The following is a 21,160-nucleotide window of genomic DNA, read 5'->3' on the forward strand; positions in this document are numbered from 1 at the left end:
GTTCTAAAAAAAGACTACTTTTATAATTCTAGTCTCCTACTTCTCTACCTATCTTTTTAGACTCTTTTGTAGATTACCATCACAGTGTACAGGACTGAATATAATCTGACAGGAATATGTAGCAAGGAACTACCGATCAACAAATAAAAATGTATAAGTATAAAATACCCTTAACACATAGAAACAAATGCAGTGAATGCTATATTCTTTGCACAATTCCTTACTAAATGCAACCTTGCTAGAAAATAAACAGTAGAAATAGTAATAACCAAAGGAAGACTCAGTTATTTGGACCTCCAACAGCCAAATTAGCATTCAACAACTTACACTTTAATGAGACAAGCATTCATTCATCTTTTGCTAATTTTATTAAGCTGTGAAAGATTTAAATACAATGACAAGGCTCAACCTGGGAAAACAAAATCAAATACTGTTCGCTACAGAGTAGAGAGAAAGGAATTACTGTAAACCTGTAAACAACACAGAAGAGAGAAAGTATGTATTATTCAAGGCGTCTGCAGCTTCTTCCCACAAGAGAAAAAGCCTCCCTGCATCAACACTAAGGTTCATTATTCCATTAAACATTCAGATACACATTAAAAAAGGAAATAAAAACAAAAAGTAGACTCATTAAATCTGTGTTTGCAGGCTTACCAATAAAGTTAGATTTTTTTTTATAAATTCACATGTATTTTATTTTCATTTAGGAAGCATTTTCTCTGCAAAAGCAAGCTGGTGGGTTTATAGTTCTTCCATGCATCTTCTCCCTCTGTCCTCTAATTAAAACTGCAATAAGCACATAATAAAGAATACAGCCTGTGGCTTCCACAGCTATTTAGGTAGAAGAGCGGTGTTAAGTGTTTCCAGAGGGAGCAAGAAGTCACTGAGGTACAGGAAGAAACACAAAGAGGAAGAAGACGTAAGAAATGAATGCCAAAGAAGGAAAAGGTTGATGTTTTAGTGTAAGTATGTCTTCAGTGAGTTCATTGCAATGGCATTTTTAGCGTCTGTAGCCAAATTCATCAGCATCATCGGCACGGAAGTCTCCATAACGCCATATGTTCAGCTGAAAAAGAAAAAAAACAACAAGTAAACATCTACCCATGACAACAGGGGTTACCATTAGTTGTTTCAGAAAAGTGGTTTTCAAAAAGAATGCTTCTTTTTGCATTTATTGATCAATATTCGACCTTTCTAGAAGTTCCTGGTTAGCAATCATGGTAAACTAGTTATTTTGAATGGAAAGGGGAAACAATCATATAGGAACAAGTTAAGGTTTATTCCATGCTGAAAAGAGAAGAAAAGAAACGTTTCGGCTTTGGAGCCTTCTGGTGGCACCAAAAGAAGATTCTACAGCCAAAATGTTGTTTCTTTTCTTCTCTTTTCAGCATGGAATAAACCTTAACTTGTTCCTTTGCAGCCTACACATGCTGATGCAGCTACCTACTTGAAATATAACAATCTTATATACAGTGCCTATAAAAAGTATTCATCCCCCTTTTCAAATTGTATTGTGTTACAGCATGGAACCATGATGTATTTAACAGTTTTTGCCACTCATCAACACAAAGTACTCTATAATGTCATATTAAAAAAACCCACAATTAATTAAAAATAAAAAACAGAAAATAATTGAATGCATAAGTATTCACCCCCTTGCTTTGACACACCTAAATTACCTCTGAAGTAACCAAATCTCTTCTCCAAGTCACATAATTGGAGTCCAGCTGTGTGCAGCTGAGGTGTTTCACATGATTTCAGAATAAATACACATGTGTCTGGGAGCTTCCCCACTTAGTGCATTTCCAAGGAAACACTACACCATGAAGACCAAAGAAAATTCCAAACAGATCTGAGACAACGTTCTTGAAAAATACCAGTCAGGGCAAAGACGTAAGAAAAAGTTTCAAGGCATTGAATATACCTCGAAGCACAGTGAAGTCCATCATTAAAAAAGTGAAAAAATATGGAACAACTGTTCCAGTTCTGCCCTGAACTGGCCTCCTCTAAAACTGAGTGTCCAGGCAAGAAGAGCCGTATTAAGGGAGGCCACCAAAAGGCCTAGGGCAAATCCTCCATGACAGAGATAGGAGAAACTGTGCATGAGACAATAATAACACGCACACGTCATAAATCTGGCTTGTATGGAAGGGTGGCAAGAAGCAAACCTTTGTTGGGAAAAAATAACTCATATCACATCTCGGCTGGAGTTTTCCCAAAGACATGTGCGAGAACCAACAATTTGGAGGAAGATTCTATGGTCTTATGAGACTAAGATTGAACTTTTGGGCCTCAATGCTATGCGCTATGTTTGGCGCACACCTAACACACAGCACATCACACTGAGAACACCATCCCTACAGTGAAGCATGGTGGCAGTATCATGTTTTGGAGATACTTCTCTGCATCAGGGATGGAAAAATGGATGGAGCCAAGTACAGAAAAATCCTGGAGGAAAATGATTAATCTTCCAATAGGACAATGACCCAAAACATACAGCAAAAGCCACACTGATAGAGACTTACCCCAAAGAGACTCAAAGCTGTAACTGCTGCCAAAGGTGGTCCTACGAAGTATTAACTCTGTTTTTTATTTTTAATTAATTTAGTAAAATGTTTGGATTTTTATTTCACTTTGACATTATAGAGTACTTTGTGTTGATGCGTGGCAAAAATTCTCAGTTAAATACATCATGGTTCCATGCTGTAACACAATAAAATGTGAAAAAGTCCAAGGGAGGTGAATACTTTTTATAGGCACTGTATGTGCACATAAAATTGTAGCAAACCATGTTCACAACCTTTACAATTGATTGCAAGTGTGTGTATGGTATTGAAGCTACAGCTAGCGACATCAACCAGGATCCTTTATAAATGTATTTCTAAACACATACTGTATTTGAGTAAGAAATAAAAATCTATGCAAAGCACATGCTTAAGAGAGATATTTAAAATACAAGAAATAATGTCATTCTTTATTAGGTGTTGAACAAAAAACATAGATAAAAAGGATACAGTTATTCTGTTTTGTACATTAAACAACACATACATTTGGAGTTTTGTACTAACATTTGGATTAATTTGCCTACAGACAAAGCTTCTGGATCAAAATAAATACATTTCAAGAGTGTTTAGGGAACCTAGTGTGTACAGGGCTAAGAGGGGTACTCCTAGATCCATTTACAAGATAGGCAGCTATACTCAAATGAATAATTATAATCAGTGAAGCCTTTTTTTAAAAAAGGGTAGAGAGTTCAGTTTTACTGCCATTTGCTTAATTACCGATATTCAAGCCAAATGTGAGTTTGTTAAACTAGTAGGAAACTTTATTTTGAAAGCTTTTACCCCTTTAATCGTACGACTGTTCTTACAATGGAAATAATCTATCTTTGGCTTTGGCATTGTTAGAAGTAAAGAAGAAATGCAAATCCTTCTTCTTCAGTCTAAATGTTTACTGAACTAAAATTAGCAACATTCAAAATTATTGCACCCTTTAGAAGTCACAATAACCCCCCTTTTCCGGGATTGAATTGTTTCTGTAGAGTTTATAGTTATTAAAGTCAGCTCTCATTTAGTCCTGGACATGTCTTGTGCTTATACCACTGAAAAACACATAAAATGGATTCCTAGAAAACTTACCCTGGCAGACTTGGCAGACTCCTGTGCATTCAGGTATTCAGTGATCTACAAAATAGAAAAACACAGCAGGGTAGACCAGATGGTTGACAGCCAGGAGAAAAATATGCCCACATATTCAGAGTCCTACACTTACACAACAAGATACAGAAAGGTGTGAAGCTATGTATGTTTGATTTTCAACATTTAAAACAATAATACACTGAGAGTTTTACCGATTGCTGTAAATAACATTGTTCTTACAATGATTAATGGAAGAATATTTTTAGAATAGATCTAGATTTAGACTTTTGCCTAGACTTTTGTCATTTTCTTTAACATTCAAATATGTGCCAATTATATTAGAAATAGAACATTTACAATCTAAAACTAGCAGGTTCAGTCCACATTTATGAGCAACACTTATACAAAGGTTTATTGTCAGAAAACAGACCCTGCTCTTAATCTGACAGCAGTTACTATCCCAAAGGCCTAGAATAGGGTAGAAAAGTCCTTTATACAGGTAGGCAGGTCTGGCAGCTTATTTGACCAACTTTCCCAAAAGGAAACATATTAAAATGAAAAACCTTTTAGAACACAGACATGTCTGATCAAAAACACTTCACAGCACCGCATTTGTGAGTCTGCCTAGTGTTTAATGTAATCTGGAATTGAGACATCAATAATCCATCTTCTAAGGGTGCAAATAGAATCATAAAAGTTTAGGAAACAGTAGAATACTTTGTATATCTCATCAGTTAAAACATCACCATACAGTACATTAACCTTGAACATATCCAATCAAAATTGTGAAAGGTCTTGTTTGAGATAAGGATTATTATAGTGTAGAACAACAAGACCGATAGCAGTAGGAATTGAAACCTGGTAATCTATGAAACACAGACAATTTAAACTGTCTTTAAACAATCCTGAAGAGGGCTTTAACAAATTCAAATGTTTTTACATTACGTTATGAAGACGCTATGTTAAATACATGTAAAGCTCACACTATTGTAAAATGATGTACCTGCTATAGTTCACTTAAGTTGTATTGTAGTTATGTAGCAGATGATTTGCCAGATTTCACTTTAGTCAACCCTGCTAAGGAGTTTACTTATTATACTGTATTTCTTAATATCATAAAGAAAAACATTAGATCCAAATATTTTGTCCATCAATAGTGCAATACTTTAATATTAATACTTGGTAAAGAATAAAAGTGAAGTGATTTAATTTAGAAATAAAAACCATGCACACTTGCTGTGAAAATGTCATCTGTGCCTAAGAGAAAACTAATTAAGCAGAGCACAAACAGTCGTGACGAGTCACAAAGTGAAAGTCTGACACATTGCAAGATGGAAAGACTCTGTGTGTGGCTTATGAAATGCAGAGGCTTCACAGTGCCAAATGTGCCAAAAGTAAAGAAAATGACAAAACATTTTTAGATTTCTTTAGTTCTAAGATTGACAACATCCGGCATCACATTCTCTCCACTACGGATATAATTTCCACACCTCCTCCCTCCTCATCCAACTTCTCTGGTTCCCGTCTCTCCAGCTTCTCTCTTCTTGACTCAGCATCCCTAAACAAACTAGTTACGCGCATGAAACCCACCACATCTATTTTAGATCCCATTCCCACCACTTTATTCCAGTCCTGTTTCTCTTCTCTCTGTCCCATTGTCCTCAATATAATACACGAATCCTTGAGAACCGGCATTGTACCAACGGTCCTCAAAACTGCTGCTATTACCCCAGTGCCAAAGAAGCCTAACATGGCTCTCGACAATCTTAACAACTTTCGCCCCATCTCCAACTTACCCTTTCTCTCTAAAATTCTAGAACGTGCTGTCACACTTCAGTTACATAACCACCTCATGACAAACAACCTTTTCGAACCCCTCCAATCTGGCTTCCGTCAACTTCACAGCACAGAAACCGCCCTAGTCAAAGTCACCAACGATCTCCTAATAGCTTCTGATTCTGGTTCTCTTTCCATACTCATCCTTCTTGATCTCAGTGCTGCCTTTGACACTGTTGACCATAACATCTTGCTTTCTCGTCTCGAGACTGTGTTTGGAGTCTCTGACACTGCCCTCAAATGGTTTAAGTCTTACCTCACTGATCGCTGTCACTTTGTCTCTCTCAATGGGTACAGGTCTGAAATCGGTCTTGTCAAGTCTGGTGTCCCCCAGGGCTCAATACTGGGCCCCTTGCTCTTCAGCATTTACATGTTCCCACTTGGTCAGCTTTTAAGATCACATGGCCTCAGCTTTCATTTTTACGCTGACGATACTCAAATATACATCCATTCCAAACCCGACACTGACGTGGCTGTCTCTATTCTATCTAACTGCATCTCTGACATAAAAATTTGGATGTCTCAAAACTTCCTTCATCTTAACTGTGACAAGACTGAGGTCATGCTTATTGGTACCCCCCATCAACTTCGTAAAGCCAGTCCTGTAACCCTGTCTGTAGATGGCTCTGTACTAGAGCTTCAATCAAAATTGAAAAACCTTGGGGTTATATTCGATTCTGGCTTAACATTCGACCCACATGTACAGCATACTGTCAAAACATCTTTTTTTCACCTTAGAAATATCGCAAGACTACGCCCTATGCTATCATTAACTGTGGCTGAAAAGCTGATCAACATATTTGTATTCTCCCGAATTGACTACTGCAATGCTCTGCTCCCTGGTGTATCTAAATCTACTCTGAACAAGCTGCAGTATGTCCAAAATTCAGCAGCCAGAATCCTGACCAGGTCTAGTACAAGTGTTCACATTACTCCTATCCTCGAGTCCTTGCACTGGCTTCCGGTCAAATTCCGCGTAGACTTTAAAATCCTCATGCTCACCTACAAGGCTTTACATGGCTTGGCACCTCAATACCTGTCTGAACTTTTATCGCCCTACTCCCCACCTCGCAACCTCCGCTCTTCAAATTCTGCTCTCCTTACTGTCCCCCAAGCCCGTCTACATTGTATGGGCGACAGGGCCTTCTCCTGCTATGCCCCCAAGCTCTGGAACTCTTTGCCCAAGGATATTAGAGAGTCACCTTCTCTAAACTCCTTCAAATCCAGACTCAAAACCTTCTTCTTCAGAAAAGCCTTTACTTAACTGGTTCCATTCTTCACCCCTCTGCTCTTCTTAATACCATCTTCCACGGTCTCCTCTATCTTTATTGTTGTATTGTTGTAATTATAATTGTGTCCTGTCTTGTGAAATTTTCTTATTATTGTTTAGTCTTCTTATTTATTGTTATTGTCATCCTGTAAAGCGCTTTGAGAAGCCACCTTTAAAGGCGCTATATAAAATAAAGTTTATTATTATTATTATTATTATGTTGTAGACCTAAAGGCCATTGTCTGCCCCTTTCACAGCATTAATACTGCATTAATACCGGATGTAGTAAAAACTAAATTAGCTAGGTTTACTAAAGTTAATGTAAACACAAGCTAGATAGACTACATGGTCTTCTCAATTGAAAACGTTCTTATGTTATGAACAGTGACAGCACAAAAAACGATTTTGCTGAAAGCATTTTCAATTGTAACAGTAATAATGTTAGGATATACTGTATACTCTATACATGTATGCGAGTATGTTTAACAATTTTATGTTCTATTTCAATGGTCATGCACATCTCAAATGTCAAGCTGAATGATTTTTATTCCTGTTTTATCATAAATGCTAGAACATTACTGCTAGAACATTACACTAATGCTTAATTATTTTAATTAAAAAAATAGATACATTTTTGTATTATTCCTGTTTTGCTTCTACCAAATTCTTCTTTTCTATGTACAGTATGAGTTATATTAAAGCACCTTGAGAATCTATTTGAAAGGCACTACATAAGAATAAAATCGATTGATAGAACAAAGCAAAAATGCTATATTTTAAAACAACCAAAAATCTTCAGCTACAAACACAAAGCAACTGGTATGCCAGGTACAAAACGACCCTTTATGATTTCCTAAATTTTAAATTTAAGATTTTAAAATAAACCTTAAGGAATTACAATAACTCCAGCATATCAATCCAATAAACTACCTGCTCTAAATACATTTTTGGAACTTTCACAAATCATATCCAACTCAAAATATCAAATGAATAAGCAATACAAAGTACTGACATATCAAAAAGCTTGGCACAGAAACAGAACAACTACAAGAAAACATAAGCACATTATGGAACAGTGATAAACACATCTGGTATATTAACATGGTGTTGTGCACCATTCATTGCTGTGACCAAGGTGATTATTGTACCACAGCCAAAGTGGTACTGTAGGAAACTTAATTTGACAATTTTTGTGAGTTTTCATTTCAATGGTCTTTCGTATTTTAATCATAAACATACAGATAATAGCTTCTGTGAGCTCTGTCCTGCCTTGCAAAACCAGGTAATTTTACGTTAATTCTTAGCATTAAATCTTTGCATGTCTATAGCATTTTGATCTCAAAAGTTCTCATAGTTCTTTACAATTATATATAATGCACAAACAAAATGCAGCACACTCTAAGGTTAGTTACTGCAGCCATTACATAACACTAGCCTCACTACCCAGCAGATCAAGCAGAGAAGTGAGACACTGCTCTACCAATTGATTTAAGGGGGGACTTTTGAGTATGCCCCGCTGTACAAGCCCAGAGCAGAAATCAACCAGGACAGTAGTGTTAACACCCCTACTTTTTGATGCATCTCTCTGTTAAGCTTTAAAAAAGCTTGAAAGGACTCATGTTAAACACCATCACATTTGCAGTTACAGATGTATCAGGATAATAATTTTGTGAATGAATCCTGAAAAACCTAGTGTCAAAAGTGCAGGAACCTTACATACAAATTAGAATATTTGTTTGTGGGTAGATATATCGTTAAATGAAAGACATTCAGTTTCCACGATGGATAGAAGCAGTCATTCAATTTGTACATAATACAAATAATAACTCTTTATGAAAAAAGACCACAGGGGAGTAGTCTACTTAACTTTCTAGAAAGTAGTTTCAAAGATCTTTTACTGCCAACGTATCTTATTCATACCTTTGATGAAATAGAACAAAAAAACATCATACGAGAAAAATTACAAATATTTCTATCTTAAGACATTTCTAAAATGTTATACTGTAATTCTAATAGCAATGTGGGGAGCTAAAGCTGTCTGTCACAAATAATTAAATTCCAAAAACTACAAAGATCACATTTATTCGAATAAACTGCAAGAAACACAAATTTATAATAATATTCGGCTCCTTGGAAGCACAATGGAAGACCCCAGAACTATACAGAAGCTTTTGAAGTTTTGCTTGTTTTTGCTTTATATTTCCTGTTTCACACATGAAAGACATAAGAGTGTATATCATCATTGTTAAGGTCAAGGGGCTCTCTGAAGACTGCAGGCAAATGGTCACTGACCTTCACAAGGTGAGCAATGACTACAAAATCATCCACACAATGCTGAAATCTACCACTTTCCTCTGTAGTGGCCATTGTTAAAAAAAAATAAGGCTACAGTGTCAATCAAGCTAAAAAGAGGACACAAGTGTAACTTGCCACCACGGGCTGTGAGGAAACTGGCATGGGACCATAATTCCAAAGGCAGAGCTGTAGATCTCCAACACAAAATCTTCAGGATATGAAGTGTCAAAAATACTATCTACCATCACCTGAGAGTAAACAGCTAACACAGCTCAAATGTGTCGGAATGACAGTTGAAACAATATATCAAGATCAAAAGTTAAACTTTTTGGAATGCTCATCAGTGTTATGTTTGGCATAAAAAGACTGATGCTCATATTGAGAAAACATTCCTACTTTTGTGAAGTTAAACAAAGTTCGAGGTTCTATTATGTTTTGGGCTTGTTTTGCATCTGTGTTATGCAGTCTTTGTTAAGATCAGAGGAAGTATGAACCAACGTGTACCAGGGCATTTAGTCCAAATACCTGATTCTGTCTGTTAAGATGCTTCAAGCTTCGCTGAAAATAGACCTTAAAACAGACCTTCCAGGATGACAATGATCCAACACATACGTACAAATCAACGAAATGGATAGCCCCACACAAACTAAATGTTCTTGATATGCCATCTCAATCTTCAGACCTACATCCAATCCAACATTTGTGGTCTAAACGCAAGAAGGCAGTTGACAAATGAAGTGCCAGAAATTCACAGTAGAGTACAGGACGTGTCTTGCCAGAGGAGGATTTATAAAATACTAACTACTTAGGTGTGAATAAATGTGTTTTACACATTATGTTTTCTGGATTCAAATGAATTATGACAAATATGACTTTGCTCTGTACAATGCTATATGCAATGCGATGCAGTATGACATTTTTGTTTTATTGTTTCATCTAGATACATTATCCAATCCATAAATTTTGTGTTATGTTATAGTTCCTATTGCATCAGGTGTATTAATAAACCTGAAGGGCACTGCATGTGTAGTTACATTATATAAGCATGTTACATATTGAGAGTGAAAATATTTTAATAATCCCTGTTTATATTTCTACAAAGCCCTAAAGCTATGCAGTACCCCATCTCCACACAAAAAGAAGCTTTAATAGAAAACAGAAGCTTTTATGTAATCAAGGATTTTCTGTATTAGGTATGCATCAATATGACACACAGTAAGTTTTAATCTTTTCAACTTTCAGTAAAGGAGATAGGCTGACAATGTGATAAATGGGTTCAGGAGGAAGAATCCATAGTAAAAGAACTACATGTTTCATAACTCCTATTAAGAACAAATGACAGTACAGGAAATAAATTAACATTCTGATATAGGTTGCCAGAATTGAAAAAAAAAGCAAAGGCTGTTTTTTCTGATACTTAATTGCTTACCTACTTCACGGTTTGATGAAATACTGATACTAAGGAAAAAATCACAAAAAATAGTAAGAAATGTATATAATCTTTGCAGATAATAAACAGGTGTAATATTAAGTTAAACTGAAAAACATGTAGTAATAGGCAGGATACAAACTGAATGGAACACTGGTCAATCACACTGCACACATTGTCATATATTAATCTCAATGATGAAATGCAGAAATGGGTTTACAGTACCCCGTTTCTCCCTACAGTGTGGAGAAATCACCACTAAACACTTCAACGTAGTCCAAATTCCCAAGGAAGTGCAATAGTTAAATGGGATATATCAGACGTTTTTATTCACGGGTTTGGTTACAGTAACTTACAGAACTTGAACTAATTGGTGAGGCTCTGAACCATACTCTAGAATCTCAAAAACAATGACCTGAAGATGAACTTAAAAAACAAAAAACCTACAGGAAAAATTCTTGAACAGATGGCTAATCTTTTTTTCAAGGGCACTACTTTAAAGAGATACCCAGGATAATTTGTTGTGTCCCATCTTCAATGTGCAGCAAGAATTGACTTCTTTAACTTGTAACCAAACAAAACAGTCTCAAGATTTACAACATTCTGAAGAGGTGTCAACTGCCACAACAAGAGACCAGGCAGAAGGAGCCGATGCACAACCCAAAACACCACCTACAGCATTACAGATATAAAAATCTTTTCTGAGTTCATCTATGAATTTGGTTGGCAACTCAAAATTTAAATGACGAACTCTAAAAAGCAAATATAAGTCTGAATAGAAGTCAAAAAGTAACCCGTGAATAAGCTTAGATCACTGAGGATTTTCCTTCTCTACAATTGTCAAATCTCTCATTTGCAAAAGAACAATACAACCCTTGAGAAATTGCACTTATAAAAATATAAGTGCATTCTTAAAGTCCAGTGATTTGTCATTGTCAATAAAGGTTTGTACAACTGTTTTAAATGTTTGTAGTGGGTACTACAAAAGTTTGTAGTCTAATTACTATCACCACACTAAAATCAATTTCCTTCTAAGATAAAGAAACGGTGAATCTATATTTACTAGCAATTGAACCCCAAAAAGAAAGATGTGCCTAAAAAAAAGCAAACATGACAATATTGAGGCTGGTCAGCATTATCTGAGATATCTGTATTCTGGATAATAGTCATACTTGTAGTGCATGTTTTTTCATTATCATGCAGAAAAGCAATAAAATTTACACCAGCCAGAAAGCACAACTACAAATCATGGAACTTATCTAAGTAATGCTGGGCTATTACATCTTACTACATCTTTATCTATCAGTCTGAAAAGGCAATCAGCAGTATTCAACATCGCCAAAGGTGGGACCCTACAACATAATGTGAAATACATCGGAAGTGATGGCAGTAATTGCCACATACTGTCCAGTAGTTTTATAAAAACTGTAGCCTGTGGTGTATCAGTGATCTTAGAGGTGTAGCAGAGACTAACAGGATATTATTCTATGACAGGGCGGACAAGAGTATCATCTTGTCATGCAACATCCCTTGTGCGTGACCATGTCTGGATTAGTTTCTACATCGCAGCTGATCTGTGGAACGAACTCTAACAGCTACCTTCAGCAGTGTAAAAACAATTTCTATTCTTTTCAGCACTTCCTAGATACCTAGGACCTGTGAAAAAACACTCTGTATTTGCCTTGCATACCCAGCTCTCTCAATGGCATAAGTGAAGATCATTTGGGTATAACATGCACGTGCATCTTTTGCCAGCTCAAATTTCAGGTATGCAAACGGCATATTTTAACCACATTCCACATCAATCAGCAATAGATAAAGGCACATAATATTAAAAACATGTTCATAATTCAGTATTTATTTTAATACTGAGCAACACCAATAAGTCTCATACATTATGGTATCAGATTTTTTGCATTAAGCATATAAATATTCATTACACAAACTTTTTTTTTATATTTCGGTTGAAATATATAAAGTATATATATATAATATATATATATAATATATATATAAAGCAATCTTATCAAAATTCTCTAGTCATGTTATTTCTATGTACTTTGTTAGTTGATCATAACTTGGTTTAATAATGATAACCTGTCCGTGATACCAGTAGGAAATATGCATGATACAGCATAACTATAATCTCTCAGGTCTTTTGATTAGGAATGTGGTTGGCAATTATAATTCTGTGATAGCTTCCCAATGGCCTTTCCAAATAAATTATCTCTCAGGAAACAAGATGTCTGACCTTTGTAACCACAATTCTCTGCCTTTTTTGTGACAAAACACTCATTGCAACAGTAATTCATAACACTGTCATTTTGTCTCATAAGTGTGAAAAAATAGTGTGGCTTTAGGGTCACACAGGAAATATGAGGGGTAATACAAACCCTGGTATCCGGTGTCATCTGGGTCCAAATCACAGCAATTCTCTGTGTACTAAATTTGATCAAATTCACATCTCTTTTGGAGCAATAGAACAATACAACACTACTTCCTTGGTATTAGTAAATTCTAATGTTTTCTAAGTCTATGGTACATAAGTTCATTTCTGAGATAATTAGAAGTTAATTGATCCAAAGATCTCATTCGGCCATTTAATGAAAGAAGCCAGGGTAACAGTTTCAACAACATTTGCTCTATACTCCTTACTCAAAAGCTTTTGAACCCTTGATTCACAGAAAACTTTCACTGTGCTTATCTGTATTTCACTACTCTTGCAGAAATATAAATACATCTTTAGGACCTTTTTTGTATCTGTTTTTCTGGCACTCTCTTTTTATTAACAGAATGACCGCAGTTGTTTTCGGGATTAGAAGTTGCATCATTTTGAAACTCCTTTACACTCGCATGAATGAACTTCACGCTGCTAACCAGCTGTAGGATTGTTCTCCATGCCATATGTTAGTCAGATGAACCCAAAAAAAAGTGGGCATGACCTGATGTAATACCACAGGGTACTGGCATATCAAGGGTGAAACAATCTGTTTTCTGCCAGTCATAAATATTTTGTTTAAAGCTTATTAAACTGATGGCTGAACAGTCATAGAGTTTACTTCCTAAAATGGAATGTAATCTGCCAAACAAAATGCATCTTTGGCCAGTAGGAGGGCATAACCACTGAAGCAGTGCTCCTGGTGAGGATTAATCCTCTTTTAGTTGTCATTTCCTGATGCGTTTTGCTTGTTTGTGACACTTTGATATTGTAATGTCTGCAACAGCTTTTGATATCAGGATAAAAAAGATCCCCCCATCTTTATCTGTGCATTTACTCTGTGAAATAAATAACAGTGGCACTGATAGATCAATAATGTTTTTCTTCTCTTTACTCTTGCAAAATCTAAATTGCTTACTCTTATTATACACTCACAAAGAGCATCTACTGTTCCCCACTGTTTCATATACAACTACAATGTTCGTACGCCCAAGCACACTGTAGGGCCTAAATTTAAAACGTGCTCCTTTCAAAGCACAAAATAAACCACCGGGCTTTTGACCCAACAAACTTCATGGTAGAGATGACTATTACAGAGCCACTCATAACACAAGTGCATTGATTCCTATTATCCAGATCTTTTAGCCCAATCTATTGTACCAGTTTTATTACCTTAATGTTAATATATTGCCTTATGTTAAAATAAAAAACTCACATTACTTCTGATGGGGATTTAAGCACCTATGATTTTTTATAGTGCTCATAGTGTTTAAGTATCAGATAATATGAGATTTCAAGACGAGAGTCTGACTGATGCAGAACATACTTGTTTACAAAATAAGATAAACTAAGTTTTCTATTATTAAGATTACGTAAGCATAAACATTACATATGATACAAAGCAATCTAAATAGTTCCAGGGATAAAAATATGTCTCAAATTAATCATGTTGTATAAATTCAGCATGTTACCCTACTGTGCTCCCATGTATAACTGCATTCCGGTGCTTAAATCTAGTGTTTATTTCCTCTAGACAATATAAAGTGTTATCTCCTTCAGTTTAATGTCCAGTTATCTACCCTCCTGGAATTACAGCATTTGTGATTTTGGACAGACAGTTATGTCAATCCCACTGAACGTTTTTTTGGCAGGAAGACATCCGATATGACTCCAGTTAGCATTTAAATTCTCAGTGGGGTGCTTAGTCCCACTGGTTGATCCTTTAGGAGCTCTGTTATTAGGAGAAGCTGTGGGGAAGGCTAATGTGTTCAGAAGAAGGGTCTTCGTTTTTGGTTTCCTGTTCAGAAATCTGTAATTTGAAATAATAAGAAATGTGACTAACAGCAATTCATTATTATTAGCCCTAATTGGTGTTTGTTTGCTAAATAAAACATTCTATTAATAGTTTTTGTTAAAAGAAGGACACATCCACCAAGGGGACTGACATCAATGTGCAGGACTGGGACCTATCTGCACATAAACTTGATTCTGGCAGAGGAATCAAGTGGTGTGACCAGCAATTGACTCAAATACTAGAAGAGAAACCAACACACAGGAAATCTTGTACCTAACACAGAGCTCCAATCTAATGGGATCAGGCAGAGATTGAAACTTTGAGAAACCATGAAAAAGCCATTTGCCTTCTGTACCAAGTATATTCTTGTATGGGAGACAGACATAAATTTGCAGCCAACTAAAGGTTAAGCAAACAAGATTTAGGTCAGTTTTTTGTCAGGTGATTTGCTTACTAAATAGCCAGGTGATAAAATATCTTCACATTTACATGCCACAGGTGCATCAAAGGATAAAGATAAACTAATTTGAAAAATATTTTGTTTTAAAAGGATACCCCTGTTTCACATGCTCCCAAATGATCCCTTTAACAGACATGCTCATATGAGTTCAAAAGAATAGCCTATTTCAGATGACCTTGCTAAGGCCTTCTATTCCATTTGCCCTTAGAAGTTCCTGAGTAATAACTGTAATGTCCATTTCAGTCAAACAAACTGAAAGGGAGATGAAAAAAGCCTGTACATGCCACTGAATACCCTGGCGCCTCTCTCTTATTGAATGTTCTGTGGATCCTCATAGGAACTGCAGAGCACAAACAGAATGGTGGAATGGCACAAGTTACCCAGGGCATTTTAGTGGCCTAGACAGCTTTCCTAAGGGCAGGATATTAAGTCAATAGCAGGAATACGAAACCTCAATTAAAACTCGCTTGCAAACTCTACTTGTTAATTAGGTATTGAGCTATAATTGAAAAGTAGCACAGTTCACGGTTTAGAGAGCTCTGGGCAGCATAATTTGACCTGACAGAAAACATTGGGGAAAAAAATGTGATGGAGACCAAACACAAGGACCCACATTTTCTTTGATCCAGGCAAAGTTACTGCCTTGCTTCTAACCTATTCAGTATTGATTTGGTTGAACTTAGCTTGAAAGTACCCATTAACAACTCATGAACTAAACTGACTGCCCAGCATCCCACATGAGTTTGATTCAAAATTTTAAAGGGCAGTTACCTAACTCTTTTGTCTTCCTCAAACTGAAAAACACAGCACAATGGCTGACAACACAATCCAAGCAGAAAAGTTTCAGTAAAAGTGTGGTTAATTAACATTTTCATTAAACTGACTGAGCTCATTAATCCCATAGAGACAGAGGACCAGGTGACTTTGACCCATTAATTACCAAGGAAGTTATAGATTTAGATACAAAACAAAACTTCTGTCACCATAACTATTTTTAACATTGTAGGTCATTTTAGGGGTAATACAATTTTGCAAAAATTAGTCATGATAAATAATACAAATATTGGAATACTGAATGCTTAGTGTTTTTGATAAAACCTTAGACTAACGGAACTGGTTACATAAATTCAGCTCCTCATCTTCATTTCTGGAGGAAAAAAAGTGAGAAGAGGCCTTAACTTTAAGACCTTAACAAATATATCTGTATTGTATATTAACAGCCATATATATAGTTTTCAGAAGCTACCGTCTCATTTACTCTAAATCCATTTACAATCTCATCCCAGACTTCCTCAAGAATAAGAGTAATAGGAGATGAAGCTGAAACATAATAAAGTATCTTGACACAAGTGAGTGGAAAATTGGTATATGGAGCTAGACTATTATCAGGTTAGGCAAACCTTGAGAAGACGTTAGATTCAAGTGGGGAAATGAGAAGATGTTGAAACAGCATTTCTCCAGATGGTTTTACGAATATTCTGCGTAAGCACCTCGTTAGACAAACCTCTGTTAAAAAAGGCTTTCCAAGAAGTCTGGTAAAATGCAGTACTAGGGCTTTAGACTCCCAGTGTTGTGCTTTTAGGAGAATAGATTTTGTCAGGTATGTATTGTATTATAATATACTTTCTCAGATGAAGAATACCTTAAATGCTGCTTGTTTTCTATTTTCCTACTGTACATTAATAAGAGGGAGCAACTGTATTGTATATACTTGATTCCTTTATACTTTTTTGTTTGCATTAGCAAATGGGGAAAGAACCGAGCCACAATATTTCACAGGACAGACTTGCATTAAGTGCTGAACATGTACATTTTCGTATTCTTGCCTTTAATGTTTTGGTTTTGGCCTTGAGAGGTACAGAGTGATGCATACCATTTTAAATTGACTTATTGTAAGGATGAATACTTGGACAACAATTTTCATCTTTGCATTGAATAAAACAGCACAAATCTTGCACAGACGTGCTACATGTGTTTAAGTCCTTGCCTTACTGTAAACTGCAAATGATTTTACACTATATATCATCCAGACTAAATGGAATTACACTGTTTCTTTGAATAGCAAATAAAATTAAAATATTTCAGTTCAGAAAAAAAATCAGTTTAGAACTACATGTAAAACTATTGCACTTTGCAACTCATATATGCAATTAAAAACGCTAGTTTTTCTTCAGTTACTCCCATGAGAATGTTATCCTTTGCAAAGGATACATTTCCCACTCTATTAAAAGATAACAAACAGAACCTGGACTACATGACATAAAACAGCTTTGAGAAAGAAAAAAAAACTAGGTTGAGGAAGAACACAAGTTAAGTCAGTTACCATTACTTCAAGAAAGAAGATAAAAATACAATACCGCAATTATTTTTACTCTTTACTCCAAAGGAAAGACTAATCAGTTTCACATTAAAATTCCTCAAGACTACGTTATGGTATCCTAACCAAATCCTACCAGTTAATGGAACTGGTAGTTTCATAAACCAAGCTTTTTTGTGAGCCAGAAAGAAGAAATTAATATAGATTTTTTGTCTGAAACAGACAGATTAAAGATTTTATTATTTAAATAAAATCAGTTTGCTAATTAATTCAAGCCAGAAAATATTATGTTGAAAGTACAGCATATAAAATGTTATGCACAATGCTACAAGCAACCACACCTAGAGTACTATAACAAGATGAGTTATAAGGACAGAGTGAAGGGAATTAATCTTTTCAGTCTGCATAAAAGATAGTTAAAAGGACTTTAAAGGGAATAAATAAGGTTGACCCCAGTAGTTAGTGCAAATTAAATTCAATGAACAGAACATAAGAACATATCTGAAAACTTGTTAAAAGCCAATTTCACACTGGTACGTCTTACACAGATAATTATCAATGCGTGAAATAGCTTACCAAAATGTGTTATGTAGGCAGAGATGCTTGAATCTGTCAAAACTAAACTTGATGCTGTGATAGAATCACTTAATCTACAGCAAAATGACAAGCACTGATGGCATGAATAGTCTGTTCAAATGATCATTTATTATGATCTTATAAGCTGTTAACCTTACTTACATCAGAAATTAGAACACAGGTTTTAATTGAAAGTAGTAGCTCTCCAGTATTACAGGCAAACTGGATAACTGGATAGACAAGAGGAAGATTGCAATGAGCATAAATGTGATCTGGGAGACAGTTAAGGCTGAGTTGAATGTAATACAATGTCTAAGAACATGTGGGGATGAGAGTGATTGTTGCATGCATTCTTTTTTGTGATAGCAAAAAGATTATAGAATCTAGTATTAAATAAAAGTTTCAAGGGAACTTTCAATATTGGTAGCTAGCATGCACAGCATTTTGCTCCCTTGTAAAAACTCTTAACTTGAATTGACTCCAATTCAAAGTTTCAAAACGTAGCCAGATTATGCAGATCAAAGACCACAAGCTATTCACTAGCCTTCTCCAGGTAAAGAAAAGGTATAACCAGAGATTACAGATAAAAGATAGAACGTCTTCAAAAACATCATCTCTCTTAAATCAAAGAATTTGGCTTGAGTTCGCTGTCTGAAGCTTCAAAGAAAGCAAAAGCTTTTTAAAAGCCAGAAATACGAGAAATAAAGCTAGCTGTGTAATGCAATTTAATACAGAATTGGACAATCACAATCAAGAAGGAACAGTTTAGTCTTCTGATAAATGCACTGAGCTCAACAAAGCTCTGTGATATCTCAGGGTACAAATAATTGTGCCACGTTCCAAAGCACAAACATTAAATACTGCATCGGTGGTAATCAGGTACTAAGGCTGCAGCAGTACGTCTAGAGTTTTGCTCTGGAAAATGTTTACTTGGGGTGAGGTACTGTACATTAAGAGATGACCTCTATGGTCTACAAAGTACATTAATTAGCATTCTCTTATGGCTGTATGTGAAGTCTTGGAACAGGTACAGGAGTAGAAGGTATATACATAATGAATGAGCACATTGTTACTGTAAGATCTGTGTATTACTGTGATAACAGTAATACAAATTATTGTGCTTATAAAACTAAAATAATTGAAAATTAAACATTGATTCATGCCTAATACACTTTTATTGATCCATATTCTACAAACGCATTATGACAGTGGTCAAGATGATTATTTTCAATTTGAAAGTGGTGTTAAGTCTGGTATCCATTGGATTAGATTAGATCTAGTATCACACTCTAGAACATTCATAATACAGGACTGGACATCTCAACTTTTCTCCATATTTTTTATACATTTGTCTCTGTCCCTCTATGTTTATAATTTATGTGTTGAATAACCCTTTTTTGATTATTTATGCAAAAAGCACAATAAAACACAGCGAATTGATTGATAATTTAATGGACTGCTATCTAGTACTCTGGCATCTGTTCAAACACTAAAGTTGAATGATAAAACTGCTAAGCTGAAAGGAAATCTAGAGAACATGATTTTCACAAGGGCGGCATAAATAATGCTTTTAACTATTTTAAATATCTCATTTAAAATATGAAAGGCTTGATTCAATGCATTTTGTTAATTCTAGAGATCAGGATTTATTATGGCACTTTCAAAGAAATTTAAATGGATGCACATTTAGGAAGACACCCTCTAATGCTCATGCACGTGTGGCACATCCTTTGTGCTGAGATGAGGACTTCATTATTAATTTTGTTGCTCTAAAAGCTTTAATTTTAGAATAAACCATTTTTTAAAGCGACAAAATCTCTTTAATGTTCTCACCAGACAACAAAATTGGCTGAAATACAAATCTATCTGTTATCTGGATAAAGTAATGGATGCTGACAAATGCAAATCACTTTCGATGTAAATAGCTTCAATTAAATTCAAGACAATTATGCTACTAAAGCGGGGGTTAAAATACCTAAAGATATATCATTTAAAGAACAGAACAAAGAAGCGATGTTTAGTTACACTGATGTACTAAGGTCATGCAATTAAGTACATATGAAATAAGATGCATATATCCTACAATGGCAAACCAGGCAAGCAAGAACTAAAATCAATTAATAGTTCTCTCTGACAAGAGGAGTCAACATCTTGAACCATTTAATAATTAATCTCATTCAAAAGACCACATAATTACACATTCAAAGGTCTGGAGTACTTAATTTAATGATTGTATCTACAGTGTCAAGTGTTACCACAAGTCTACAAGATATACACATTTACATCTCTGTAAAAATGTCTTGGGTATTCCATACAATCAGGAGTTACAATACTGTATGTTGTGAGCATCACTAATTTATTCAATGGTGTTTTCTAAAAGTCCACCATTTTTATTAATACAGGAAAAAAAAGCTTACTTAAAAATCTAATCGTATCTTCAATAACACATGATGATAACAGCTCAAGATAAACTGTCCACAAGAAGCAAATATAAAGCATTGTAGGAACCAATCCATCACATTTACTAATCAAAACTAACTGACTCATTGTCAGGTGTTCCGCATCGTTAACGTCATTTAGTTCCTCTTTACATATCCATAAAGCTAAAAGGAATAGGTAGGGGTTACTTTCATGCTGAAAATTAAAAAAGAAAAACACAATGCTTCCTTTGTCTTCTTCATAGGTGAAACGTTCTCTTTTCTTTTCAGTGTGGAATGAAATTTTAGTTGCTCCTCTACAGCTCCACACTTACAAAAAGACTATGCTTTGGATAACAAAATACGGAAGCTTCAGGATAAACTGTTACCTTAAAATAGCTAAGATTCCAGCAACCACCATCAAAATGTGTTTTGTATAAAAGTAAAAGTGAATGAAAAGAGTTGCACAATACAAAATGTCTGAAACTTTTGGAAAGCAGCACAGATGGTAATGCACATACAAAATAGGTGAATATGGGATCTGGTGTGAAAACAGATACATTAACATTATTATGAAGTTGTTTGATGAAGCTATACAACTGTTTCTGTAAAAGTCTTACTTTGTGTTCTATTGGTTCAGACTGGTCATGCCATGAAGTTTGTTGGTATTTTTAGATTGAAAAAAACAAT

At 35.3% G+C, this 21,160-nt stretch overlaps 1 protein-coding gene across 1 annotated transcript in view; it reads right to left on the reverse strand.

Moving 5' to 3' along the window:
- Positions 1 to 349: 349 nt before the first annotated feature.
- snd1 (staphylococcal nuclease and tudor domain containing 1) overlaps positions 350 to 21,160 on the reverse strand; it is a 305,771-nt gene continuing 284,960 nt past the window's right edge. Inside the window, exons 23-24 of the mRNA XM_015352232.2 lie at positions 3,639 to 3,683; positions 350 to 1,066 (exon numbers count right to left, since the gene is read on the reverse strand). Of these exons, the coding sequence (XP_015207718.1) occupies positions 1,001 to 1,066; positions 3,639 to 3,683 (111 nt within the window). The 3' untranslated portion in view covers positions 350 to 1,000. The remainder of the gene's footprint in view (positions 1,067 to 3,638; positions 3,684 to 21,160) is intronic.

Source organism: Lepisosteus oculatus, chromosome 7 (genome assembly GCF_040954835.1).
Source record: "Lepisosteus oculatus isolate fLepOcu1 chromosome 7, fLepOcu1.hap2, whole genome shotgun sequence".
Taxonomy (NCBI): Eukaryota; Metazoa; Chordata; class Actinopteri; order Semionotiformes; family Lepisosteidae; genus Lepisosteus; species Lepisosteus oculatus.